The sequence below is a fragment of the Natator depressus genome, chromosome 13 (assembly GCF_965152275.1).
Source record: "Natator depressus isolate rNatDep1 chromosome 13, rNatDep2.hap1, whole genome shotgun sequence".
Classification (NCBI taxonomy): Eukaryota; Metazoa; Chordata; order Testudines; family Cheloniidae; genus Natator; species Natator depressus.
The window spans coordinates 19,236,339-19,264,328 of record NC_134246.1 but is presented as its reverse complement, the minus strand read 5'-3'; the positions used below and the strand labels follow the sequence as shown (position 1 = coordinate 19,264,328).

Sequence of the window (27,990 nt, the reverse complement as noted above, 5' to 3'; positions counted from 1 at the left end):
ATCCGACGAGCATTCTGATCATCAAAAGAAAATGGTAAATAAATAAAACCTGAAACAAAATTGTTACATTCACAGAGACTTGTTAGAAGTTACCATTACTTATTCATACAGAACTGAAAGGCTCAGAGTCTGAGCTCAAAAGGTTTCAGAGTAGCAGCCGTGTTAGTCTGTATCCGCAAAAAGAAAAGGAGGACTTGTGGCACCTTAGAGACTAACGAATTTATTTGAGCATAAGCTTTCGTGAACTACAGCTCACTTCATCGGATGCATTCAGTGGAAAATACAGTGGGGAGATTTATATACACAGAGAACATGAAACAATGGGTGTTACCATGCACACTGTAACAAGAGTGATTAGGTAAGGTGAGCTATTACTAGCAGGAGAGAAAAAAAGCCTTTTGTAGTGATAATCAAGGTGAGCCATTTCCAGCACTTGACAAGAACGTATGAGGAACAGTTGGGGTGGGGGGGAAATAAACATGGAGAAATAGTTTTACTTTGTGTAATGACCCATCCATTCCCAGTCTTTATTCAAGCCTAAGTTAATTGTATCCAGTTTGCAAATTCATTCCAATTCAGCAGTCTCTCCTTGGAGTCTGTTTTTGAAGTTTTTTTGTTGAAGAATTGCCACTTTTAGGTCTGTAATCGAGTGACCAGAGAGACTGAAGTGTTCTCCGACTGGTTTTTGAATGTTATAATTCTTGACATCTGATTTGTGTCCATTTATTCTTTTATGTAGAGACTGTCCAGTTTGGCCAATGTACATGGCAGAGGGGCATTGCTGGCACATGATGGCATATATCACATTGGTAGATGTGCAGGTGAACGAGCCTTTGATAGTGTGGCTGATGTGATTAGGCCCTATGATGGTGTCCCCTGAATAGATATGTGGACACAGTTGGCAACAGGCTTTGTTGCAAGGATAGGTTCCTGGGTTAGTGGTTCTGTTGTGTGGTGTGTGGTTGCTGGTGAGTATTTGCTTCAGATTGGGGGGCTGTCTGTAAGCAAGGACTGGCCTGTCTCCCAAGATCTGTGAGAGTGATGGGTCATCCTTCAGGATAGGTTGTAGATCCTTGATGATGCGTTGGAGAGGTTTTAGTTGGGGGCTGAAGGTGATGGCTAGTGGCGTTCTGTTTTTTTCTTTGTTAGGCCTGTCCTGTAGTAGGTAACTTCTGGCTCTGTCAATCTGTTTCTTCACTTCAGCAGGTGGGTACTATAGTTGTAAGAACGCTTGATGGAGATCTTGTAGGTGTTTGTCTCTGTCTGAGGGGTTGGAGCAAATGCGGTTGTATCGTAGAGCTTGGCTGTAGACAATGGATCGTGTGGTGTGGTCTGGATGAAAGCTGGAGGCATGTAGGTAGGCATAGTGGTCAGTAGGTTTCTGGTATAGGGTGGTGTTTATGTGACCATTGCTTATTAGCACCATAGTGTCCAGGAAGTGGATCTCTTGTGTGGACTGGTCCAGGCTGCGGTTGATGATGGGATGGAAATTGTTGAAATCATGGTGGAATTCCTCAAGGACTTCTTTTCCATGGGTCCAGATGATGAAGATGTCATCAATGTAGTGCAAGTAGAGTAGGGGCATTAGGGGACGAGAGCTGAGGAAGCGTTGTTCTAAGTCCGCCATAAAAATGTTGGCATACTGTGGGGCCATGCGGGTACCCATAGCAGTGCCGCTGATTTGAACGTATACATTGTCCCCAAATGTGAAATAGTTATGGGTGAGGATAAAGTCACAAAGTTCAGCCACCAGGTTTGCCATGACCTTATTGGGGATACTGTTCCTAACGGCTTGTAGTCCATCTTTGTGTGGAATGTTGGTGTAGAGGGCTTCTACATTCATAGTGGCTAGGATGGTGTTTTCAGGAAGATCACCGATGGATTGTAGTAGCTCAAAAGGAAACTAATGTGTTTCTAAAGGCTAGCTAGATATCTGAATTTTCAGGCTCATTTCTTGGTGTGTATCAGCCATTTTTGTCTAAGTCGAGTTTAACCTACATCCGATGCCCACTGCCCACCTATTGGGTTCAAGCACTTCTTTGAGGTCTTGAGAGGAGGCAGAGGGAGTTACTGGTAATTCTGCTTTATTATTGAAATTGGCAGAGCTGATCCAGTTTGGGGTATAAACCTGTTTAAAGTCACTACCTTAATACCTTAAGCATCGCCTCTGTGGGTTGTTAACAAGGGTCACTGTGATCTAGATTTCACTCATCATATCCACCAATGTCAGGTAAAATGCCTAACTACAGCTGTTCAACAATCCCAAACTTATTCTGATAATGTGTGTACTGCTTCTTGTTCATCAAACTCCATCCACCGCCTCACTGGCACCGAGCAATTTGTTACGAGGGTATTTCTGGGGGTATTATACCCCATGCCAGGGGAGAAATAACATCACAAACCAGTGGATGAATGGCCCACTAGTTACTGAATGTAGATGCAGTTGCTATCATTTTGATGCTGAATATGTCCATTGGAACCTATTGGCTCATTAGGACTGGAGGCCTATTAATATTTGGGTTTATTGCTCTCACAAATTGAAACTACTGTATATACCTACCTCCTATCCTGCTAAACTGCAATTGTTCTCTATGTCCATTCTGCCAGGCACCAGGATCATTCTAGTTTGTGGATCAGCCACAAATGGGAGAATAAGACCCGAGGTTACACAGAATTGAAAATTCAGTAGCAGGCACTGAATCCCATGAGAGGTGGCTCTGCTGTCTGGTTTGGCTTGTTATAGATATATGGACCAGCCATAAGATTAGGGTGCAGATCAGGGCTAAGATTTCAGTAGTGTTTGGATTCAGGAGTTTGGTTTGAATTCATCTCTAGATTATATCTGCTTTTTATCAATTAAAAGAGGTGGCTGGGGTAGGGGAAAGGCTGAAAAGTCCCATCCAGGTCAATAGTGCTCTTTTGCTGTATAGAAATACAGGATTTGACATAGCAAACATTCTAAACAAATTTTCAAGCAAACCCCAGCTCAGCCAGTGAAGGCTTGTACTGGTCTTTCATTATGCACAGTTCTTCAGTGTATTTATTAATGTCTAAGGTATCCATTCGCTGAGTACCTGGGGACCCCCTCTCCATCATCCCTGGTGCACACTTCAGTATACTCTGTACAACATAGCTAGGCGCGGTAAGCTCTTTGGGACAGTGACGGTCTGTTCATTACATGTATGAATGTAGAGGGGCCCTGATCTGTATCAAGGGCCTTAGATGCTACTGTAATACAAATAAATAGCCATAATCACAATACTTCCCTATTCACCATGATCATACATACAAATGAAACTTGTTTACCTGCAGAGTTGCATGACAGATTGTCTCATTATAGAATAGGAAACCAGCTGGAATTATTGTGTCTTGAATTTCTGGAGTGGCACTTGGGCTACTTTTAATGTGAGGTCATTAATCATGGCACATTTTGATGTATACAGCAGCTTTCCAAGTTTCTATTATACCTTGCGTGTGCCTACCACTGTTTTTGAGACCTTTACACTTGATGATTTTGTGTGGTGGCATCTGTTCTGCTCTGAGCTGCATGTTAATCTTATTAGTAACCTCTACTTAGTGCCACAAAATATTAAGATAAAAGAAAAATTGTGTCCTGTAAGCTGTGTCTTTTACTTGCTCCTTTGGTACAATTTTCCAATGCTGTAGCCCTGGTAATTCTATCCAGTTCTCTTTGTAGAATCCAATTGAAGCTGTGATTTAAAATCAGTGAGCAGAACTCCCAGTGATAACCACAATAGTTGGTTCCTAAAGACTCACATACATTAATGACAGGCCAGCTGTTAGCACATGAAGCACATCTGTTCATAAATTCCCGAACATTCCTATAGTATGCATCTGAAACAACAATTTGCATTTTTTAAACATTTTCTTTGCCTTAAAATTATTTTGGACCAGATAGTTAAATAAAAGACAGTATAATATATATACACACACATACAGCCACATATCACACCAAAACCAAATATATGCTGTATAGTCCTCAGATAGGTCAGAATGAAGTGCAGGTTCGGTTCTCAGAACAGTTCTCTTCTGTAGATGTACAGCTGGATAGCTGCACATTTGTGCTCTAGACATACTGTACTGTCCCTTTCTAATTTGAGGATATGGAGCTGTAAGATGCCACACAGTGACGAAAGAATCTCCAATGCATGGTGAGAGTCTCACAGAAAGTCTCTGTCGCTCACCAGGATTACCAATGGCTGCCATTTGTTTTATGGAGCAAAATCTTCCCTAGGAATTCCCAGGATTCAGAATGTTCCTTTTAATCATGTGCAATCTTCTATGCTTTTGATCTAGTCCAAATAATAACTTGCAGGTATGGGACATGCTCCACTGGATGGTTTCACTGAACTGTACAATTCTGAATATCCATTTCTCTTCTTAGAGTGTAACCACAATTAGAAACAATAATATTACACATTTACATAGAACCATTCATCACAAAGGGCCCCATGACACTTTACAAACTTTTACAAATTATTTAAGGTATCTAACACAATCATTTTGCTTGCCACTGAAATGCAGCCACCTCTGGGATAGCGTGTGGCAGCTGTTCAACAGTACACAGCAACATCACACTATAAGTTACAGCAGAACAGAAAAGGAAGAGTACTGTATGCAATTGTAGATGCTGGAGAGACTTTAAGTAGGAAGAATAAATTTTTCCAAATTGGAATTTGGCCAGGACAATGGAGCTGACACCTCTCCTATTATTGAAAGCCCTATGAGATCTTCATTAAATGACTTCAAGTGGCCTGGGTCTTGGTTCTATGTCCCACCAGAAAGATGACACTTCAGCAATACAGTGCCCCTTACTACTGTTTGGGAGGCATTGGTTCAGAGAAAAGATATCCTACTGAAGACCCTGTACAACCCCCTGCAGCACCTGGATTTTCTTAGGTTTCCTATGCAAACCCTGACTAGGCCCAACAAATAAAAATATTTGTGCATAACAGGAAATGTAATTGCACCACCACATTAACTACATACCATGCAAAATGTCTAACACACAATCTAATTGTGAATAAATTAGCATTCAGGAAAAGAAAATTAATTTGCCCTCTACGAATCTATTTTGTTAAATGCCCTAGACAGCTCTTAAATTAATCTTGTTGTGTGCTCTCCGCATATGGCAGAAACAATTTTCAATAGGACATTCCAGACAGTGTAAAATACAACCACGTACTTCCCAAAGTCTATGTTGTTTCATGGTCACCATGTTTATCTGTAAAGTTTACTTTTCTTCACTGTTGCGGAGAAACCATTTAGATCTTCTTGTTCTGTGACATCATGATCGGAGCTGTCATGGGAATAGTCCTTCATGACGCTATAGTACACCGGAACATTGTACGGGGTGGGGTTCTCAGTCCTTTTCTGTTCACATTTGCATAACTTTTTGAAAGCTGCTCTAAATTTCTGAGACATCAGGTTGTAAATGATGGGATTGATGGCACTATTCAGGTAAATGCACATCCTACAGAAGAGGAGGAACCAGATGTTGAGGTACGGAGGGTCCAGGAAGGAGTTCACTACCACCAATGTGCGATATGGCATCCACAGCAGGGCAAAGAGGATCACTACCACAGCCAACATCTTGATCACCTGTTGAATTGGGAGGGACAAAAAATAAATAGCTGATGTTACACTTCTTCCAACAGGACCTTCCCACTTTTGAAACTGCAGAGGGCCAGCTCAGGGTCTGTGCATCACTTAACTCCCATTTAAGTCTTCAAAATTAGGCTAAGTGGGGCATAGATCTTGGGCAACCCCTCTGGAGGGGCCAATTTCACTCCTGTGAGTACATTTTATATAAACAACACACTTACATAACAGGTCTCCCGTCATCATTGAAGACACTTAAAACCCCATTGGAAACAATCATTCATTGGCTGTGAGATGAGCTGGATAGAAAGGACTGAAGAGGTCAGAATTTCTGACTGGATGCAATTTTGAAAATTGCTTGTGACAACAACAAAAATGAAGGGGGGAACTATCCTGTATGCTAGGGCAGAATCCCAAACAGCACTTGATGCAGGAAGCATTCAAATTACTTCTCAGATATTTAACTGATTCTTTTGGACTCTGTTGACTTTCCACTCAATTTAAACATTTCAGATCCAAGTGATTCTGCCAGTTACTGGTATTAGAGCACCAGACTCCAGCATGAATTCCAGATCTGTTCCCAGAGCAATTTTTTTTTGCAGAGTAGCTAGAGAATATTTTTAAAATCCGAAGCATCTGCAAAGTTCTGTATTGGCACATTAGGAAAAAGGACGTGATGAGAATTCAGAAATGAGCTGCGGTTCCTCTCTGCTGTACTCCAGAATTTTTTAAAAAATGCATTTCTCTTATATTGATTTTCTACAATAATCTGAATCAGGCAGTTGCAAACAGCCATTTCTATGAGTGATTATATTCCTGTCAGCACATATTTATTGAATACACATGCTCTTCAGAATGCTCTGTATATGTTAGTGAGAGTACGACATGCATATTAAGGGGATAGGCACCCCTAAATGCCCAAAAGGGGGTAGTTCAGTAATTATGCTTTTCTGCAGGAAGATAGATATTTTTGTCAAGATCTGACACCCTGGTTCTCTTGAAGTATGGTTTTCAGTTGGTTACAGGGTGCCATACCCTGTAGAATGCTCTCTGCGGGAGCTGAGAATGGTGACATGTCGCAATGTAATGCCTGAAACAAGAAAGGGATTACTACCAAGCCTGGAAGCCAGAGTACAGTACAGTGGTGACACAGGGAACATCCCAGCATGAGATAGTGGGATGATGCTATGAGTTACTGTGTCACAGCTAAGAACCCAATGGACCAATTATTGTGTCTTACTCCTTCTGGGAAATACACATGAAGGATTGCAGTAGGTGTGACGTTAACAATATCTGACAGTTCTACCATGGAAATCGTTACTTACAAGGAACGGGATGGCTCAGGGGATAGTAGAGTCATATATAGATTTCTGGTTCCAATCTATCCCATCTAGCACCAAATCCCATGCTTATGGGTAATTTTTAGAAATACTCAGAAATAGATTGGTAGTGACCAGCAGTCATTATAGTATGACGGTTGGCTTGGTGCTCCACATGAAATCCACTGGGTTCCGTCCAGTTCCAGGTATAACCAACTGTCATAACTGGTACCACTGTCTCAGTTAAAAGGATTAGGAGTGACCACGGAGACTGAACTATCTTCTGCTCAATAAAGGGTGTGTATTCATGTCAGTGCTGAGGCACATTCACGGGGCATTATGATGGAGTCCCACATTGCTGCAATCTGTGCTGTCAGTGATCTGGGTTGGTAGGATTTTTTGTCAAACCAGCACAGTAAAGGATAGATTTCCTTACCAACCCCCCACATGTGGTACTTACAATGCAGTACATCAGCGTGACTATATACAGCTGTTATATGTTAGTAATATAACATTCAACTAATCTATTAAGGTCAATAAAATTGAAAGACAGTTGTCCAAAATATTTTTCTATTTACCACGGCTGGAGACGGAAGATGTATGAGGACTTGAAGATGAGGATGGGTTTTACACTGTTCCAAAGGATGAAGATGGTAACCTTGATGGTTAAGCTTTGCAGGTGCCAACTGGGATGTTGCTATTGATAATGACAATGAAGGCGATCAACCTGATTCTAAAGATTTGTAATGGATACAAAAAAAAATTATATATGAACATAAGAAATATTGTTATAGCAATTAACTGAGAAAAACTGCTCAACATGATGGAGGCCAACACACCACCTGGAAAAGTAGTGGTCAGCACAGATATCAGCCAGTTTTGTGCACAGAACAAAGTCATTAGAGAGACTCAGTCGAGAGGGAGAGCTCACAAGGAGACACTTGTATCCTTTTAGGAAGAGAGAGGGCCAGATCCTCAGCTGGTGTAAAGTGGTGTTGCTCCAAGTAAATGGAGCTATGCCAAGGATCTGACCTGGAATGTCTAGCAATCGTCTCTCTGTACATCTGTAAGGTCCAAACACTTCCCCCTGAGTCACTGCACATTTACCTCATACTGCTGAGGTTTGATTCTGTAAGAGAACTTGGAATGTGTTCACCTTGGACAAAGCTGTAACAATCAATTGAAACCAAGTGCCTGTCTTAAGTGACCCTGAGTACAAATTCATTCAACCTTTAGTTCACCTCTACTAAACAATTTATTTAGCTTGGTCTCCTGGGTGGTTGACGCAGACTTGGCTGTATATTCATTTGGTTTACACAGGCTGCAAGCATCCTTGTCCTGTCTGAACACGAACTCCATTAAGGCCCTGGCTATCCTCTGGGATAAGCCGAAAATTCAGTATTAGAGATTTGGGGCTTAGTCCAAAAACTGCTGAAATTAATGGGACACTTTCCATTGGCTTAGTGGGCTTTGGATTGGGCCTATGCAAGATAGCCGTCTGAAAGTGTGACCTAGAAACCTTCGCTAGACAGCCTAGGCAGACTGGGCATTGAGCACAGACATTCCTTCCTAAAGTGATGAGAGTTATCAGATTCCGAATGGCATACAATAATCCCTTTCATGTACATACTCTGAATACAAACTTTGGCATGTTTAGCTGTGCTCTCTGGTGGACTTTACTTCCCGCTGGGGGACCGGAGTTTCATTTAAACATCTAAGATGACTTTTTTTCTTTATTTGTCATTCTCTTCTTCTTTGGTTTGAAGCACTATCATGTTTGTGAAGGGTGACCTGTTCATTCAAGAGTAACAGTACCAGTCACTAATAAAGAGGGAATGTTCCCAATATGAGGGAAATTAACATCTGGTTACCGATGGTTTCTCAAGCCGTAGGAAATTAGGATGGAAGGAACCATTGGTCCAGTTGTCTTTTTACCAGAACAACCCCCCACCCCTTTTTCAGCAGGTGCTTATAGAAATGCTAGGAATCCTCAGTACTCATTCACTCTATTTTTACCTGACTTAACATTCACAGCTTCAGCTCATTCCCCCAGTACCTGATTCCATGTCACAATAACTCTCTGATCAAAAAGCCTCTTCCTGATCTCAAGCCTGAATCTACCCTTCCTCAATTTTTGGTCAAGTTCTGTAATTTTACCTTTTTCCCATCACATAAAGCCAGCACTGATTTAACCTTGAGAAGAATTGTATTACCTTTATTAAATCACTTTTTGTGTGACTTTTCCCATACACTGAGCACACTGATCTCTGTCAGGCAGCAGTTCTGAAATACGCTCTCTAAGATGTAAATGTCCTTAGTCAATCTGTACTGATCACGATCTCACAGATGGAGACCTAAGCAAAGCTGCATCTAATGGAATACATATCTCCTTTCACTGCAATATCATTTATTCCAGGTCTCTCTCAAGCCCACTTCCATTCCAGCATCACTGAGAGTAAAAAGGTCCTACGTCATAGCAGTGCATGACTGACAGGAATCTTTTGCTGTCCTCTTCTGTTGGATACTATAGGTCTCACAAGGCAATGATTTCACTCACTGTGTTCTGTAGTCACTCTTCACCAGGTCAGCATGAGGTATCATCCTTTCTTTCTGACTTTAATTAAATAATAGATTCCCCATTTAACCACCTTACCCACCATGCAGTACTTACAGGACATCAAAGTAGAATTGTTAAGCAAGAGAGAATTTATGAAGGTTAAGTATATCATAAATAATATGTCATGAGTAGCAAGGGTTATCTGAATGGTTTTAGTGACAAATGTCCTCAGTGACTTTGAGCATGTTTCATCCCAGCTATAACCATCTCCAGTTGCTAAAAATAATTCTATTCCATTGTGGACCAGACATTTGCTGTTTGAAGATTCCGGTTACAACACCTGTCTGTTTTGGTGGATGTGCAGCTCTGCCTGGTACTGTGGGGCCTGATTCCACACTTCACTGACTGCCTGTGTCATTTGCACCAGTGCAAAGCGGGTCTCAGATGCTACTCTTCTGATCTGATAGCATTTTGCAATGCTTTGCACGGCCTTTAGGTGACCTAGAGGTGCAGGGTAACAGAGAACCATGTTGGTCTCCTGCCTATCCACAAAGAAGCAAAGCACTTACTTAGGCTGCTCCCTCATCCATCCTCCTGAGGAAAAACTAGACTACAAAGAATCACTAGTTCACTGCTTAATAATAAAAAGGGGGGGGGGGCTGGGGTGACACCAGTGGAAACATCAGAGAGGATGTCAAAGTTACCCACTTTTCCAGACTAACAGGGGAAGAGAGAATCTGTTCCTACAGTGACTACAAAGTACAAGACTGTAGTAAATGAGCTACCCTGCCAAGTACAAGAAGACATGGCAAAGTGAGAAGTGACATCAGCACCCCCGAAGGCTTTCTAGCCTTCTAAAGGCTCCTCACTGTATTTCAATGAAAAACTAGCCCAAGGAGCTATGTGGGGTGGGTGTGTATATGTGGTCCTGGGGGCATGTTTGTAAAAATTCATCCCCACTTGAGGGCCCTACACGATATTTAAAACACACGCAACTTAAAAGCGAGAAACTAAAACATTTATGGGGACATTATCCCCCTGGGGAGACAGCTGTTGGTATCGGCTAAAGAGAGAGCGTTCTGAAGGACACTGAGGAATCTCGGTATAAAAGCTGTTCCTTGTTACAGCCTCTCCCCAGCAAAGGTGCTTTCCCCCTGCCCTGGAAGGTGAAGGCTGGGGAGCCATAGCAATGCAAGCAGCGAGATCAGCAGGGGTTTCTAGGGACCTGGGCTAGCAGCAGCTTCAAAAGTCTTGCAAAACGATTATTGTGTCAGATCTCAGATAAAGTGGAAAGAGTGAGTCAGGGACAGACAAGGAGGGAGAGATCAAATAAAACGTCTGATGAGTTAGGGCCTTTTTTATTCAACCAGCTTGGCTGAAATAATCCATGGCTTCCAGACACTCCACTAAACATCCGGCTAAAGCCAAAGGCACTAAGCTTTGTGGATAAAGATTTCTGTCCAAGCACCTTTCCCTCACAGATCTTAGGCATTCGCTGGCATCTTGGTTTTTGTTTTATTATTTCAAGAATAAAAGATGCTGGGCGATTAAAAGCTAGAGCTGAGAGAGAGAGAAATGAACAGTTCAGGGTTTGTTTGCATGTCATCCTTCTGATCCCACCTGCTCATTCATAATGATAGCTCGTAGCGTAAGTTATAACTGCTCAAAAGAAGAAATTCAGATGAAAGTCATCTCCCTGCCCCCGAGGGGAAGAATCTCAGTTACAGTATCAGCTCCTTGTCCTGGGCTGGAGCCTGGACTCTAGGACCCTGGGGCCTCAGAGCTCATGCTCCAACCCAAGCCTGAATGCCTACACCACAGTTAAACAGCCCCTTTGCCTGAGCCCCGCGAGCCCGAGTCAGCTGGCATGAGCCAGCCAGCCACAGGTGTCTAATTCCAGTATAGTCACCTCCCTGGCACACTCTGTGATTTATCTTACAGCTGCTTACAGGTTTCATACACTTTGCATTAGCGAAATAATTGAGCATGCAAAGCCATTTAAAAGTGTTGAGGAGAAATGTAAAGGGCCTCAGAAATGGGAACAAATACTTATAGTTGTCTCCAAGCGCTCAACTTACTGAGCCTGATCATAGAATCATAGGGCTAGAAGGGACCGCAAGCTTCATCTTCTAGTCTAGCCCCCTGCCAGGTTGCAGGATTTGTTGTGTCTAACCATCCAAGACAGATGGCTATCCAGTCTCCTTTTGAAAACCTCCAGTGAAGGAGCTACCACAACGTCCCTAGGGGTCTGTCCCATTGTCCTAATTTTCTTATAGTTAGGAAGTTTTTCCTGAGATTTAATCTAAATCTGCTATGCTGTAGTTTGAACCCATTGCCTCTTGTCCTGCCCTCTGTGGCAAGAGAGAACAACTTTTCTCCATCTTTTTTTATGGCAGCCTTTCAAGTATTTGAAGACCACTATAATGTCTCCCCTTAATCTCTTTTCCAAACTAAACATACTCAGTTCCTCCAGCCTTTGCTCATATGGCTTGCATTCCATCCCTTTGATCATCTTTGTCAATTGCCTCTGGATCCTTTCCAGTTTTTCTACATCCTTTCTATACACTGGTGACCAAAATTGGGCACAGTACTCCAGCTGAAGCCTAGCCAGTGTTGAGTAGAGTGGTACTATCACCTCCTGTGACTTGCATGCTATACCTCTGTTAATACAACCTACAATTGCATTTGCTTTTTTTCCAACAGCATCACATTGCTGACTCATGTTGAGGTTGTGATCCACCGCAACTCCCAGAATCTTCTCAGCAGTACTGCTGCCAAGCCAGTTGTCCCCCATTCTGTATTTGTGGATTTGGTTTTTCTTCCCTAAGTGTAGCACCTTACATTTGTATTGCTGAATCTCATTTTGTTGTCTATAGCCCAGTTCTCCAGTTTATCAAGATCCCTCTGAATTTTAGCTCTATGCTAATCCCCCCTAGCTTTATCTCATCTGCAAATCTGATCAGCATGATCTCTGTTCTGACATCCAGGCCATTAATAAAGATGTTAAAAAACGCCAGACCCAGAATGCCTGTGGAACCCCACTTGAGACCTCCCTCCAATCTGACATTATTCCATTAATAGTTACTCTTTGTTTGCAGTTGTTTAACCAATTATGTATCCATTTAATTGTAGCTCTGCCAAGCCCACATTTCTCCAGCTTACTTAACAGAATGCCATGTGGGACTGTGTCAAAAGTCTTGCTGAAGTTCAGGGTAATGTCCACTGCATTCCCCTTATCCACCAAATCCATTACCCTATCAAAGAAGGAAATCTAGTTGGTTTGCATGATTTGTTCTTAGTAAATCCCTGCTGGCTGCTAATGATTATGCCAGGGCGTGTGACTGCATGTGTGTGGGAAGCAGCTTTCTTCTCAAAAATCTCTCTCAACAAATGCCTTCTGCAACTCTGTCTTCATCCTATTCCCCTAACAAGGTTTTTCTCCGTGTGACGCGCTCGTTTCATTCCACACAGCTCCACACGGAAAAGTCACAAAATGGAACCAACCCACAAGTCTCTCACTAAAGCACAAACTCAGCAAAGGGAAGTCTTTCAAAGCAGTTAAACACACCAGCCATAACTGCTAACTCTAACTTTTTGGAGCAATGAGAGCTGTTTGCTGTAATGAGCACAATCACCTCCACAAGCATCTCTTTGAACACTGTGCCGTGGGAAGGGGGACGGAATGAGTTACACTCAAAAGCTATGGGAGTGAAGTCAGTTTTAATCCACAGAACAACTTCACTCTAAGCCAAGACCTCGTGATGAGAGTGGCACCTTGTGTTGCAATACATTTTTGGGGGGCTTTCATCCTCCATCACTGTGAATGCATTTCCACTGTGTCTGAGTTCACCGCTCCCACTGTACAGAGCTTACTGGAGTTACAGTCCTCCCAGCTCATTTTAGTCATTTAGGAGAGGGCTGCTGTTTTGCAGTCCCACTCAGTATCTCCATCCCTGCTTCTTACATCTGGCCTTAGTGAGTTCCTTAGGCTGTATGCTTTCTATCACCCCTTCCATCTGCTACAGTCTCACTTTAGGCAGCTGCTTTTGAGTCCCTGCTGCTGTTCTCCAGTTTCCACACCCTCTCCCTTCCCCTTGCACACCTTCTCCCCTGCCTTATTTTTGTCCTACCATTCCAACACACCTTCAGCCCCACTTCATGTGGCCATCCCTGTAGCCTCTTAGTCCTGGCCACAGTGGTTTAAAGAACATCTCTGCTGCCCACTGGTGGTTATTTATTATCAGATAAAATCATGTAACATTTTTATTTATCAGGCAATTATCCCTAAGCACATTGTTTCCAACATAAACCTTGCAAAATAGCCTCCCTTATGAAAGTCACACTAATCCCTGCTCTGTGTCTGTGGAATTCACACAGATCATCTTAGGTAAATGAGCTTGTTCACACATTACATTTGAAAAACTAACCAATTGCACCGCTTGAACTACTCAGATATGTGCAGCCTAAACTGGCTGGAGAAACTGGCTGTAACACATATCCTCTCTTGCCCCTCCCCTCCCAGGTTTCATAGATTCATAGATTTTAAAGCCAGAAGGGACCATTATGATAATTTTATCTGCGCTCCTGTTTAAAGGTGGCCTGGGGATCTCACCCCATAATTTCTGCATCAAGTCCAAAATTTCTGTATGAGCGACATCTCTTTCAGAAAGATATCAAGTCTTGATTTAAAGATTTCAAGTTTCCCTAAGTATGCTCCAAATGGTTTTTTAACTTATTAATAATTCATAGATTCATAGCGTTTAAGGGCAGACAAGACCATTAGATCATCTAGTATGACCTCCTGTACATCACAGGCCATTAAATTGGCCATAACTGCTGTATGGAGCCCAATAACTTGTTTGACTAACACATTACTTGTGTTTTGCTGAAGCATATCTTCCAGAAAAGCACCCAGTCCTGACTTGAAGACATTATGAGATGGAGAACCCACCACTTCTTTTGGTAGTTTGTTCCAATGGTTAATCACTCTCACTGTTAAAAACTTGTGCCTAATTTCTAATTTGATTTTGTCTGGCTTTATCTTTAGTACCTGGTATTTTCTCCCTGTGAAGATACTTATAGACTATAATCAAGTCACTGATTAATCTTCTTTTTGAAAAGCTAAACAAATTGAGCTCTTTAAGTCTCTCACTGTCAGGCATTTTCTCCAGCCCTCAAATCATTTTTGTGGCTCTTTTCTGCACACTCCCCACTTTTTCAACATCCTTTTTAAAATATGGACGCCAAAACTGGATGCAGTATTCCAGGATCAGTCTCACCAGAGCCATACATAGAGGTAAAATCATCTCCCTACTTTTGTTCATTACCCCGCTGTTTGTGCTTCCAAGGATCGCATGAGCACCCTTGGCCACAGCATCACACTGGCAGCTCATGCTAAGTTGCTTGTGCACTATCACCCCTAAGCCCTTCTCAGAGTCACTACTTTCTAGCATACAGTCCCCATTCTGTAGGTATGGTCTGCATTCCTTGTTCCTACAGGTATAACTGCATTTGGCTGTATTAAAACACATTTTGTTTGAATGGGCCCAGGTTACTGTACAGATTGCTCTGTGTGATTGCCTTGTCCTCATCGTTTACTACTGTGCATATCCATGTGTCATCTGAAAGTTTTATCAGCAGTGATTTTATATTTACTGCCAGATCTCTGATGCAAAGGTGTACCTTATTTCTGGTCTGAATCTGTCTCACTTCAGTTTCCATCCACTGGACCGCTGCAAGATCAAATAGCTGGGGCATGTTGTATCCGCTCCTGTCTGTCATGTTAGTCACATAGGCCCTAATCCTGAAAATGCTTACACACATGAGTAGGCCCATAGACTAAATAGATAAATTCATGGAGGATAGGTCCATCAATGACTATTAGCCAAGAAGGGCAGGAATGGTGTCCCTAGCCTCTGTTTGCCAGAGGCTGGGAGTGGGTGCAGGGAATGGATCACTTGGTGATTGCCTATTCTGTTCATTCCCTCTGGGGCACCTCGCATTGGCTGCCATCAGAAGACAGGATACTGGACTAGATGGACCTTTGGTCTGACCCAGTATGGCCATTCCTATGTTCTTTAATTCAAACATCCATGAGTGTTTGCAGGATCCAGGTCTTAGAATGTGTAAGCTCCTCAGAGCAGGGATCTGCCTTCTATTTGTTTCCTGTGAGATGCCCAGCATACCTGCGAACAGTAGGAGATAACAAATATAATAATATTTATTGCTATGTTAGCACCTGCAGAAGCACATTTGTATTAGAAAATCTGCTGATTTCTAGGTGCCTCCCTTGTGTTTGTACCTACTTGGCAATTGTGCTTTTAAACAAGCTCCTGTATTGACGCAGAGAAGTCTCATTATTAGCATGTCTACGGAGGGGGCGGGGGGGGGGAGGTTATCCTAGTATTTACCATTCCAGATAAGACACCTCTCCCCATATGACGAGATAACTGGCTCTGTGGATGAGGCGAAAGCGGTGGATGTGTTGTTCCTTGACTTTAGCAAAGCTTTTGACACGGTCTCCCACAGTATTCTTGCCAGCAAGTTAAAGAAGTATGGGCTGGATGAATGGACTATAAGGTGGATAGAAAGTTGGCTAGATTGTCAGGCTCAACAGGTAGTGATCAATGGCTCCATGTCTAGTTGGCAGCCAGTATCAAGCAGAGTGCCCCAAGGGTTGGTCCTCGGGCCGGTTTTGTTCAATATCTTCATAAATGATCTGGAGGATGGTGTGGATTGCACCCTCAGCAAGTTTGCAGATGACACTAAACTGGGAGGAGAGGTAGATACGCTGGAGGGTAGGGATAGGATACAGAGGGACCTAGACAAATTAGAGGATTGGGCCAAAAGAAATCTGATGAGGTTCAACAAGGACAAGTGCAGAGTCCTGCACTTAGGATGGAAGAATCCCATGCACCGCTACAGACTAGGGACCGAATGGCTCGGCAGCAGTTCTGCAGAAAAGGACCTAGGGGTTACAGTGGATGAGAAGCTGGATATGAGTCAACAGTGTGGCCTTGTTGCCAAGAAGGCCAATGGCATTTTGGGATGTATACGTAGGGGCATTGCCAGCAGATCGAGGGTTGTGATCATTCCCCTCTATTCAACATTGGTGAGGCCTCATCTGGAGTACTGTGTCCAGTTTTGGGCCCCACACTATAAGAAGGATGTGGAAAAATTGAAAAACGTCCAGCGGAGGGCAACAAAAATGATTAGGGGACTGGAACATATGACTTATGAGGAGAGGCTGAGGGAACTGGGATTGTTTAGTCTGCGGAAGAGAAGAATGAGTGGGGATTTGATAGCTGCTTTCAACTACCTGAAAGGGGGTTCCAAAGAGGATGGATCTAGACTGTTCTCAGTGGTAGCTGATGACAGAACAAGGAGAAACGGTCTCAAGTTGCAGTGGGGGAGGTTTAGGTTGGATATTAGGAAAAACTTTTTCACTAGGAGGGTGGAGAAACACTGGAATGCGTTACCTAGGGAGGTGGTGGAATCTTCTTCCTTAGATATTTTTAAGGTCAGGCTTGACAAAGCCCTGGCTGGGATGATTTAGTTGGGGATTGGTCCTGCTTTGAGCAGGGGGTTGGACTAGATGACCTCCTGAGGTCCCTTCCAACCCTGATATTCTATGATTCTATGATTTTTTAATTATAATACAGCTTCTGGTGCTATTCAAAGTTTCTGACACAAATGACAAGGTAGCTTTCTGAAGGCCACCAGGAATATTTTCTGTGACATTTTCAAAAAGCTGCCAGTGCTTCTGGCCAGCCTATGGAAAGCATGAATGGCAGAAGGCAAATAATCCATACCAACAACAAATGATTCATAAGCAAATGAGCCTGTCACAGGTTTTGAACCAGTATCACTTGTGAAGCAGCATTCTATGGTGCTATTCAAGAGATGAATGCTCCTAAAGCCATCTGGGTTGTCTTGTGGTTGGAAAGAGATGGAATGTCACCTGACATCTCTCAGTGCTAGTGATTCAACTTATTCCACAGAAAGGGGGCCTGGAGACTGGGTTCTTGAGGCAAAGCCAAGGCTGTCATGCTAGTGCAGTCACTACTTGATGGTAGCACAATTATTAGGGATGGAACAGACCTGTTGGGTGGAGTATTCCAGTACTGCCCTGGGCAAGATCAGCCTTTACTGCACTACCCAAAGGGGCAAATCCAGCCTCAGTTTGAAGAACTCCAGTAGTGGGAGCTTCTCTGATGTTCCTTGGGAGAGTTTCCCACAGACCAATGCAACTACCTGTTCCTGCAGTCTAGCTTGCATTTTCTTTTATACCGTTTCATGCCCCCATTTCTTAGGTTAAAAACTTCCCCAAGGCACAAATTCTTCCTTGTCCCTGGAACACTATCGCCGCCACCACCAAGTGAGTTAGACAAAGATTTAGGAAAAGGACCACTTGGAGTTCCTGTTTCCCCAAAATATCCCCCCAAGCCCCTTCACCACCTTTCCTGGGGAGGCTTGAGAGTAAAAAAGGTAGCACAGACCAGACCCTTGGGTTTTTAGGACACTAAAAACCCCGATCAGATTCTTAAAAACAGAACTTTTATTATAAAGAAAAAGAAAGTAAAAGAAACACCTATGTAAAATCATGATGGAAGATAATTTTACAGGGGTAATAAGATTTAAAACACAGAGGATTCCCCTCTAGGCAAAACTTTAAAGTTACAAAAAAACAGGAATAAACCTTCCTCTTAGCATAGGGAAAATTCACAAGCTAAAACAAAAGATACTCGAACGCATGTCCTTGCTATTATTTACTATTTCTGTAATTTTAGATGTATCATTCAGTAGGAGCTGGATTACTTGCTTGGTCTCTCTCTTTGTCTCCAGAGAGAACAACAAAAGCACAAACAAAAACCTTCCCCCTCCCACCCCCCCCACCAATTTGAAAGTATCTTCTTTCCCCATTGGTCCTTCTGGTCAGGTGCCAACTAGGTTAATGGAACTGATTAACCCTTTACAGGTAAAGGAGGGATTTTATGCTACCCTTAGCTGTATGTTTATGACACCTCACAAGTGGATGGAGCATCATGAATCACCACAGTTTATGAATGATCTATTAGCTGTTCTTCAATCCAGTTCACAGAATTTCCATCTAGATCAAATTTATCCAGTTAGCTTTCAGATGGCATTGTTAGATGCTCTACTAAAGCCAAGATTTATGATACTCAGAGCACTCTTTCTGTTTATTCCTTCCGCAGCTGCATCAAAATAGCTATGTGATTTATCTGGCGTGATTTTGGTGCACAGATAATTTACTGTTAAGGATAACAGCACACAGTTAAATAGCTTCACAATGACTCTACTGGGTAGAGTAAAGGACAGGGAGTTGAACTCTTGGGTTCTGTTCTTGGCTCTTTTTTTTCACTCGGTATGTGAAACTGGGCAAGCCATTTAAGCTTCTCTGTGACTCAAATCAGCCATACATAAAATGGGTGTGATGATCCTTTCATACATCACGTGGGTTTGTGACACTTATTTCAAGTAGTTAGAGCACTTTGAGATCTTTGGATGAGGAGTATAAAAATAGATAGGAAAAAGGCAGTGGCATTTTGATTCCTTCATTGTTATAGAAGAAAAACCGGTACTTGAAAACATATGCTGCAATTCAAGGAAAAGCTGACTGCCCATTTAGTTTCACCTCATATCACTTGTCTCAATACCACCAAGTACAATGTGAAACACATACTAAGCAGCACTTACATTCAAATTACATGGCAGCCTGTTCCCTGGAACCCCATAAAGATCATTGCTTTCCAGACAGGAGACGGTTACTTTGTTTCTGATATAGGGACCTGATCCTCTTTCCATTGAAGCTAATGATGAAACTCCCATTCATTTCAGTGGTGCAGGATCAGGACCTAAGTGAATTAGGGACATAAACACACATGCTTCAGGGCATAAGCAAAGCTAACTAGTGGAGGTTAAGACGACACTTCCTCTGGGAGGAAGTTATTCCATGACTGCCTAGAGTAGGGTTTCTTGCACTTTCCTCTTAAGCTTGCGTGCCAACAACTGTTAAAATCATGATACTGGACTAGGTGGACCACTGCTCTAATCCAGTATGGCATTTCCTATGTATATTCCTATGAAGTGGGAAGTTGCATATCAATTAAGCCTAGAGGCATAATTTCTTGTCCTACTGATTGAACTCAGAATGTTGATGAGTATTTATGCTAGACTCATTTTCTGAGTGCTGAATGGACCTCAAAAATTGTTAAGTTCAAGTCTGGTGCAGATAAGTCTCCAGAAATGTGTGCACTTCTCAGTACTCTCTGTACCATGTGGGTCTGCAGACCTGGGTTGGCAAGCTTGGGTGAGCAAGATTTTGCATGAGATTTGAGGGCACTTCTGTCCACACATGAAACTACTGTGAGAATAGCCTTGCCTTTGATAATTCTGACCCTATCTGGGAAGCAGAAAACACAAAAGTATCACCTCAAAACCTTAATGGTTCCATCTGAGTTTAGTCCTAAAAATCAGTGAAGGTTTTTTCGGAGAAATTGGGCTTACTTACCCTACTACTGAAGTGCAACCACCTTTGGGGTGGAACATAGCAACTGGTTAACGGTGCACAACAATACAAGTGTTTGGATCAGGAAATTAAGAAGAATTCTGGATCCAGCTGAAATTGCCTGGGCAATGAAGAGAGTGGAAACTCAGCCATGACATTCAGATTAGCACCCTTATTCTGATGAAAGGGGATGTTTAATGACCATAAGCTTTGGCTTTATGTCTCACCCTTAAGACTGTGGTTACTAATAAATTTCTGAAGCAGGCATTAATGAGCCTGGAGTGCCTAACTAGAAGGCTTGTCAGACAGTTGTTTGATAACTGAGCTAATAGTGTAGCTAGCCTGCTTCCTCTCCATCAGTGTCTCATTAAACAGATCCCTTTCAAATGCTGTTTGTCTGGACTCAGCAGGACACATCTAACAAAGTGCATCAGGAATCCACATGAAATACAATGTTCGGCAAGCCATGGCATAAGAAAATATTTCCAGATAAAGAGCCTCCTGCATATATCTGTCCTCTCTCCTTTTCTATGAAAAACAGAATCATCTGTGAGAAAATGGCACAGAAAACATTCTGAGGTTGATTGTGTCCTTTACACAAATGAGCATCTGGAAATAAATTATCACAAAACCTGCATCCTTTCTCACTCCTGAGATGTGCCCTTATGCAATGCAGGACAGAGAGAGATTAGCAGAACAATCAGAGGCCAGCTATGTTATATATTCTTGCCTGTACCAAACTTTCAGATACAGAAGAGGCATTTCCACTGCCTCCCCACCAAATGTTTTTCACCCTTACAGGGCTATATAGCCCATCTTCTCAGTAGTCCCTTCCATAAGGAAGGCTTTGCCACTGGGGCACCTGTACAGTATTAGCTTTACTGTTTACTTACAAACCTCACTTTTCCTAGGGACTGGAGTCAGCCACGGAAATCTCTCATCCTTGTACTGACTCTACTTAATTGTAAGATCACAACCTAGGTGGTGTGATGGCAGGAACTCCTAGTCAATGTGATATAGAGAACATAAGTATTTGGGGTTCCGATATATTGAACACAGTTCACATACAGAACCTTGAAATGGGGGTTTCTGGTATGTCTTTCCAGTCAGTATTTTTCCTCTAAGGTATTTAAGTTGGTATTTATAGCATCATAGAAATGTTGGGCTGGAAGGGACTTTAAGAGGTCATCTAGTTCAGCCCTCTGCACTGAGGCAGGACCAAGGAAACTTAGACCATCCCTGGCAGGTGTTTGTCCAGCCTGTTCTTAAAAGCTTCCAATGATGGGGATTCCACAACCTTCCTTAGAAGCCTATTCCAGAGCTTCACTACCCTTATAGATAGGAAGTTTTTCCTAATAATTTACCAAATCTTCCTTGCTGCAGATTAAGCCCATTACTTCTTGCCCTACCTTCAGTGGACATGATGGAGAAGAATTGATCCCAGTCCTCTTTATAACAGCCCTTAACATATTTGAAGACTGTTATCACGTCCCCACTCGGTCTTCTTTTCTCAAGACTAAACATGCCCTGTTTTTTTAACCTTTCCTCAAAGATCAAGTTTTCTAAACCTTTTATCATTTTTGTTGCTCTCCTCTGAACTATATCCAGCATGCCCCATCTTTCCTAAAGTGTGGCACCCAGAATTGAACACCGTACTCCAGCTGAGGCCTCACCAGTATTGAGCAGAGTGGAACAATTACCTCCTGTGTCTTATATATGACATTCCTGTTAATACACCCCAGAATTACATTAGCCTTTTTTGCACTGCATCACACTGTGGACTCATACTCAATTTGTCATCCACTATAACTCACATATCCTTTTCAGCAGTACTACCATCTAGCCAATCGTTCCCCATTTTATAGCTGTGCATTCAATTTTTTTCCTTCCTAAGTGTCGTACTTTGCATTTGTCTTTTTTGAATTTCATCTTGTTGATTTCAGACAATTCTCTAATTTGTCAAGGTTGTTTTGAACTCTAATCCTGTCCTCCAAAATGCTTGCAACCCTTCCCAGCTTGGTCTCCTTGCAAATTTTAAAAGCATACTCTCTGCTCCATTATCCAAGTCATGTGACTGGACTGAGTCACATCCAAGTCATGTGACTCGACTGTGAACCATTAATAACTTCTCTTTGAGAATGCTCTTTCAGCCAGTTGTACACCCACCTTATCGTAATACAATCTACACCACATTTCCCCAGTTTGCTTTTGAGAATGTCATGCAGGACTGCGTCAAAAGCCTTACTGAAAACAAGGCATATCATGTCTTCAGTTTCTCCCCATCCACTTGGCAGTAACCTTTATAATAGCTGGTAAGCTCTTTAGGGAAAGGGCTGTCATTTATGATATTTGTACAGCACCTAGCACAGTGGGATTCTAACATGATTCGGGCCTCTAGATGCTACTGCAATATAAATGTTAATAATAATATGCATGTTAGCCCATTGTCTTCTGAAATCCTCCAAAGCCCATTGAATGGGAAGCTGTAACGGTTCCAAATATTATGCTGGATGCAATCAGACATGCTAATAATCCTGTCATCCTTGTTGAGAGGCTCACAATAGTATGTGTGCATTAAACAGATTTACTGTCTGCCAGGTAAATGATTCACACCCATTGGAGACTCTCAAATGTATCCAAAAAAAAAAAGAAAAGAAAAGCTGGAGGATAATACCATGAAACAATATTTAGCTTGCTGACTCTGGCCTGATAAACTCATCTGTCTCTGTTTCCTCTCCGCTGCTCTCTGTGAACTGTAATAAATGTATTAAGCTCTAGGCAATTTGCTGTTAAAAACTGGATGGCTCTCAGCTAAATATTAACGGGAAGGCTTTCTACTACAGAGACTCATTGAATAATGGAAGAATCTAATGAGGGGAAAGTAGTGGGAGCAAGAAGCATGACTACATTTAAGGCAAAGTTTGGCATTGACATAAATGACTTGGATATTCCATTTGAGATGGGCCAGCCCGTCTCCTGGTAGCTGATAAACCATGTTACCCTATGGGCCTGATTCACTTCTCATTCTGCTTGACTTCTGTGTAGCTGCTCCCAATTTACAACACTAGAAGTGAGAGGAGAAGCGAGACCCTATAGTTCTCTCCAGCCTTCACAGCAGCCTGGATTTTAACATATGACAATGGCCCCTGTAAAATTTAACAAGATGATGACAGAAAAGTTAGAAGAAGAAAAAAGCAGGTTTTCAAATTCTTTCACATTTACAATTTTCTGAAAATGGAACTAGAGTCAGCAAAGGAAGAGAGACATTTTCAGCTGCAGCAGCTAATGAACTGCAAAAAGATGCATGCACTGGAGCTGTGTGTGTGTGAGAGGGACACACACCACATCTTATTATCTCCTTCCCACATCTTATTATCCTCTTGCTGATGTCCCCCTAATATGGCTGCAGATCTCACGTATTCTCCCACTTGGTCCTTCCAAATTGCATTTTGTGGGGTTTCCCCTGTAGCTGCAGTTATCCTACTGCCTCCAAAGCTTGCCCTGGCTCTGCTGACAGTGGTTTCTTCTAGGGAGGCAAAGAATGAGGAAAGACCTTTAAAGTGATCTTTGGACCATGCAGTAAACCTGAACAGGACATTCTGGCTGTCACAGCTCAGGCTTCACTGCCCTGTGACTATTTGGAAGGTACCTTCCTGCTCACTGTCTCCCAGGAGCCCATCTCTCTCTGGAGACAGAGAGACCAATATTTCCAAAGTTTATTTCCCACCATAATGTTTCTGGGGTCCCTGGGTCTCACCAAGTTGACTCACTTGATAGTTCATGCAGCTTCATAATTCAGATGGATCCCGAGAGAGGCAGTACAACCCAGACAGGGCTGGGAACCAGGAGATGCATGTTCTTTTCCTGCTTCTGTCACTGACTTGCCATGTGACCTTGGGCCCTACTCTTCATCTCTCTGTGCCTCTGTTTCCTCATTTGTGTTGGGGGATAATGATACTGAGCCACCTTTTTAAAATGCTTTAAGAGCTACAGGTGGAAATATTATATTAATTATATTATTATATTATTGTTCATCTCTCAGCCTCATCCAGGGACTCTCAGGCAGCAGCAGATCAGAAAGGCCATAAGAAACCTGAGGCAAACCAGAGAGCCACTGCATGCTGAGAAGTCCCAGAATGCTATGGGTTGTGCCTTCTTACAAACAACACATTCTGGTGTGACCAAAAGGAGACAGTGTGTTCCTATGGTAAGTATCCTGCATCTGCTTGTCTGCAAGAGCAGAATCAACAGGCCTCTGCTGGGCCTACAAAGTCGACAATTGTTGCTAAGGAGAGTTGAAAGTGTTATATGGTGCTATGCAATGCTCCACAAAAGACAAGGCAATTGTGCTGAAGAGCAGACAGCCTACTTCAGGCAATGATGGCCATCAGTCAGGGGAGGCACCCCATAAAGGGGCAACTTGTGTAGCAATTGTTCTTTGAAAAACATTTTCTGGACTCTCCAACCACCAGAATACAGTTCCAATGTGGCTGGATGCCTTACAGACCAAGAGCCATATCCTAAACTATCAAAGGCAGCGTAGTATAGAGGAAAAAGCACGGGGCTGCAAGCCAGGAATGCCTGTGTTACAATCCTACATCTACCACTGACTGGCTGTAGGTAAGTCACTTAGCCTGGGATTTTCAAAATGAGGTGTGTGTATTTGTGGATGTACCCTGAGTGTGTGATTGTGGTAAGTGTGTGTGGATGATGGTTAGATGTCTAAGTGCCCATTAGAACAGGCTATGAGTGACGGGGGAGTTTCTGTGATTGCAGTCAGGAAATGAGGGGTGAAATCTTGGCTCCAGTGAAGCCAATAAGAGTTTTAGCCTGGGTGTGTAAACTGTGTGCACATACACAGTTCTAAAAACCCTTAAATGCTGAGCTGGCGTGAAATGTTGATCATATTCCTCTTTCTTACAAGGGTGATGGGAGAACTAGTTAATGTCAGCCCAGGGCTTTGAAGATACAATAGGCTGTCTGCAGCATGCCAAGTCGTATACCTTCCCTCCCTACACACACAGCACTAGAACTGGTTGAAAAAGTTCAAATTTTGAAATTTTCTGATGGAAAAAAGGGGACACGAAAAGAGAGTCCCATTTCCCAACCAGCCTTTACACAGCACTTATCAGTATCAGTGCATCCATGCCTCAAGAGTATATGATCCTTACAATTTGTAGACACTAAGGGCCAAAGTCAGCCCAGGTTTAAGCCCTTAAAGTCAAGGGAGTTGCACCCACTTACACCAGGCTAGAACTGGCCTTGCAAACTGCAGTCTCCAAATCCACATCTAAATCCTCTGCCTGTCCATTTCTGCTGTAAATTATCAAGCATAATCCCAAAGGGCCTCATTTGCCTATTATTTACACGTCTAAACCACTCCAGTTCCTTTATTTCAAATGCTAACATTTCACCCAGTTATTTTACAAGGATTCAGTATGTGATCTAAACCTTTCCATGGGAAGAGAAGAGACCAAGAGTTAAAGGAGAAAGACTAGAAACACACACACACACGGACAGCTTAAGAGATCCAAGAACAGAGCTCTATTCTATTGCACCTGGTATTTCAAAATTTTCTCCTCACTGAGATGTAATGACTCGCTCCTTGCTTGAATTCGCCAAGCAGCTCTAGAAATGGCACCTCTCCTGCCTCCCTGCACCAATGGAAAAGTTGACTAATACACAATAAAGTAAAAGTGCAGATGTAAAAATAGAGGTCCCACATCTGGACACTGTGATTGTCTGCTAAGGAAAGGAGGATAATAAGGTTTCAGATAGTTATTGTCCAGCTAAAGTGTGGGTTAGGCAAAGGATGAAATCACATCCAGACAGAATGATGAACGCTAACAGGAACGAACCAGCCAAACACGGACTAACCAGCAAAGAAAAGGGAAACGTCTCCCCCTGCTGGAGGACAGCTCCTCTTTTTACCCAAGGCGAGTTTGCTCCCTAGAATTAATTCATATGCTATTGGCTCAGAAAGGAGTTCAGAGGGAAGGGATGGGAGTTTGGGTAATGGTGCTCCTGTCTGAGGTGTGTCTCATCAGATCTCCTCTTCCTTGGCGATTTTAAACTGGAAGGGTTAATTAATCATGATTCCAGTTTGGGAGTGAAGCTCAGGTTACATTATGGTAATCGAACACCTTACTAATCATGGAGCGAATTAATAGCTAGCCTGCAACAATATCCGCCTCTAGCCAGGACTGCTCCATTCCTGCAGAATGCTTCCCTTTCTTGTGGTGTGTGTAGCACAAGGCAGTCGTTTCTCTGCCTTCTCTGCTGAGACAGGGACTGTGGGGAACCAATGCCCTGTGTAGTCAGGGGCCTTTTAAAAGAATTCAGCCTTTTATCAGCTTTCACTCCTTTTCTCCTCTTACCCCTGACGATTTCATTACACAGGGAAGGGAAAGAAAACCCGGAAATAGCAATAAAGGCAATAGCATTATTCCTCTGCTCAGCCCCATTCCCCCCACACAACCTCGCTGTCTTCTGTGAGTGGGGCGATCACTCTTTTAAATCCAAGAAGCTCTGGGCTCTGTTGGGAAACCTGCCAGCTTTGGGGGGTGTTCCAGGAGAAAAGGATCCCTAAGCACCCATCAGGTGTAATTGATTAGATGGCGTTCCAGGGCCCCTGCCAAGTCAGGGATCAGAGTCACAGTTCTAAAAGATTTTGCCCCACAGAGAAGGCCTTTGCTGCCAACCCTCAAAGTAAGGCAACTCCGCAGGCTTGTCTGTTTAGAGAGATGATGACTTTCTAAGCAGCCACCAAACGGGTTCCTTTAATGCATCCTGACCATAACGGGGGTAATGCACTAAGTCGCCTACACCCTTTCCAGGTTGTCACCTGGAAACACCGAGAAAAAAATGCCATTCAGACCAGTTCCCAGAGTCTTTATAACACGTGAGAGACAAAGAGTGAAGACTTCTTTAGGAACACAGGAACACCACCTCTCTCATACCTCCAGTCCCTGCCCCACCCCACCTGTCTCATGCCCCCCCATCCTCCCAATGCCACCCTCTCTCAGGTGCAGCAGGAGGGGGGCAGCACACCGGCTTTCAGGATGTACCTGTTTCCTGGAGCTCAGAGCCCTGTTGTTGCCCTGGCAGGAGAGCTTCATTGAGCTGGAGCTGGGCGGCTTGCCCTGGTGCATGAAGCTGAGCCTGCCGGAGTCCTGGGGGCTGGCAGGCAGGGGGCTCATGAAGAGGATGCGGGCAATGAGGCCATACAGGACAGTGGCCAGCCCCAGTGGGATGACATAGAAGACAGTGAAGTCCAGGAAATAGATGGGCAGGTATAGGTTCCTGGAGACCCTGTAGCCACAGCTGACCTGCACCCCGTCTGAGAAGGTCGCCTGGGCAGTGTCCACCAGGAAGAACCACATCATGCAGTAGAGGGAGGTGAAGAGCCAGACACAAGCAATGATGCGCTTGGCCCGGGCCACGGTGCAGAGCAGCTGTGCTTTGATGGAGTGGCAGATGGCGATGTAGCGCTCCACCGTGAAGGCGGTGATGGAGCATGCTGAGATGTTGATGCCCAGGTACTGCAGGTAGGTGATGCACAGGCAGCCGGCGTAGCCGTACACCCAAGAGGCCACCACCTCCGATATGTTGGGCAGCCCTGCCGCCAGCAGCACAATCAGGTCTGCCACGGCCAGGCTCACCAGGTAGCAGTTGGTGGGGGTCACCATGTGCTTGGTGCGCAGCACCACCAGTACCACCATGATGTTCCCCGCGATGCCCACCCCACAGATCAGCAGCACCAGCAGGATGGTCACCACCTGCAGCTCCAGAGGGTGCTGGGGCATCTTCCCTAGGGTCTGGTTGACCCTGCTGTTGCCCAGAGGGGGTCCAAAGGCCAAGGTCTCATTCTCCATGTGGCCTTGCTTGGGAGATCTCCAGCTGGTCCCCCGGGCTCCCCAGATGCTCTCACCAGCTCCCTGGCTGCACTTCAGGAGTCCTGAGCA

The 27,990-nt window shown here is 43.5% G+C and overlaps 1 protein-coding gene across 1 annotated transcript; it reads right to left on the bottom strand.

Moving 5' to 3' along the window:
• Positions 1 to 200: 200 nt before the first annotated feature.
• LOC141997658 (thyrotropin-releasing hormone receptor-like) lies at positions 201 to 27,990 on the bottom strand. Its single transcript, XM_074970088.1, has 2 exons — positions 27,094 to 27,990; positions 201 to 5,622 (listed from the first exon to the last, which is right to left on the bottom strand). Exons 1-2 carry the CDS (start codon positions 27,898 to 27,900, stop codon positions 5,242 to 5,244), a joined length of 1,188 nt encoding a protein of 395 aa, XP_074826189.1. The 5' UTR covers positions 27,901 to 27,990; the 3' UTR covers positions 201 to 5,241.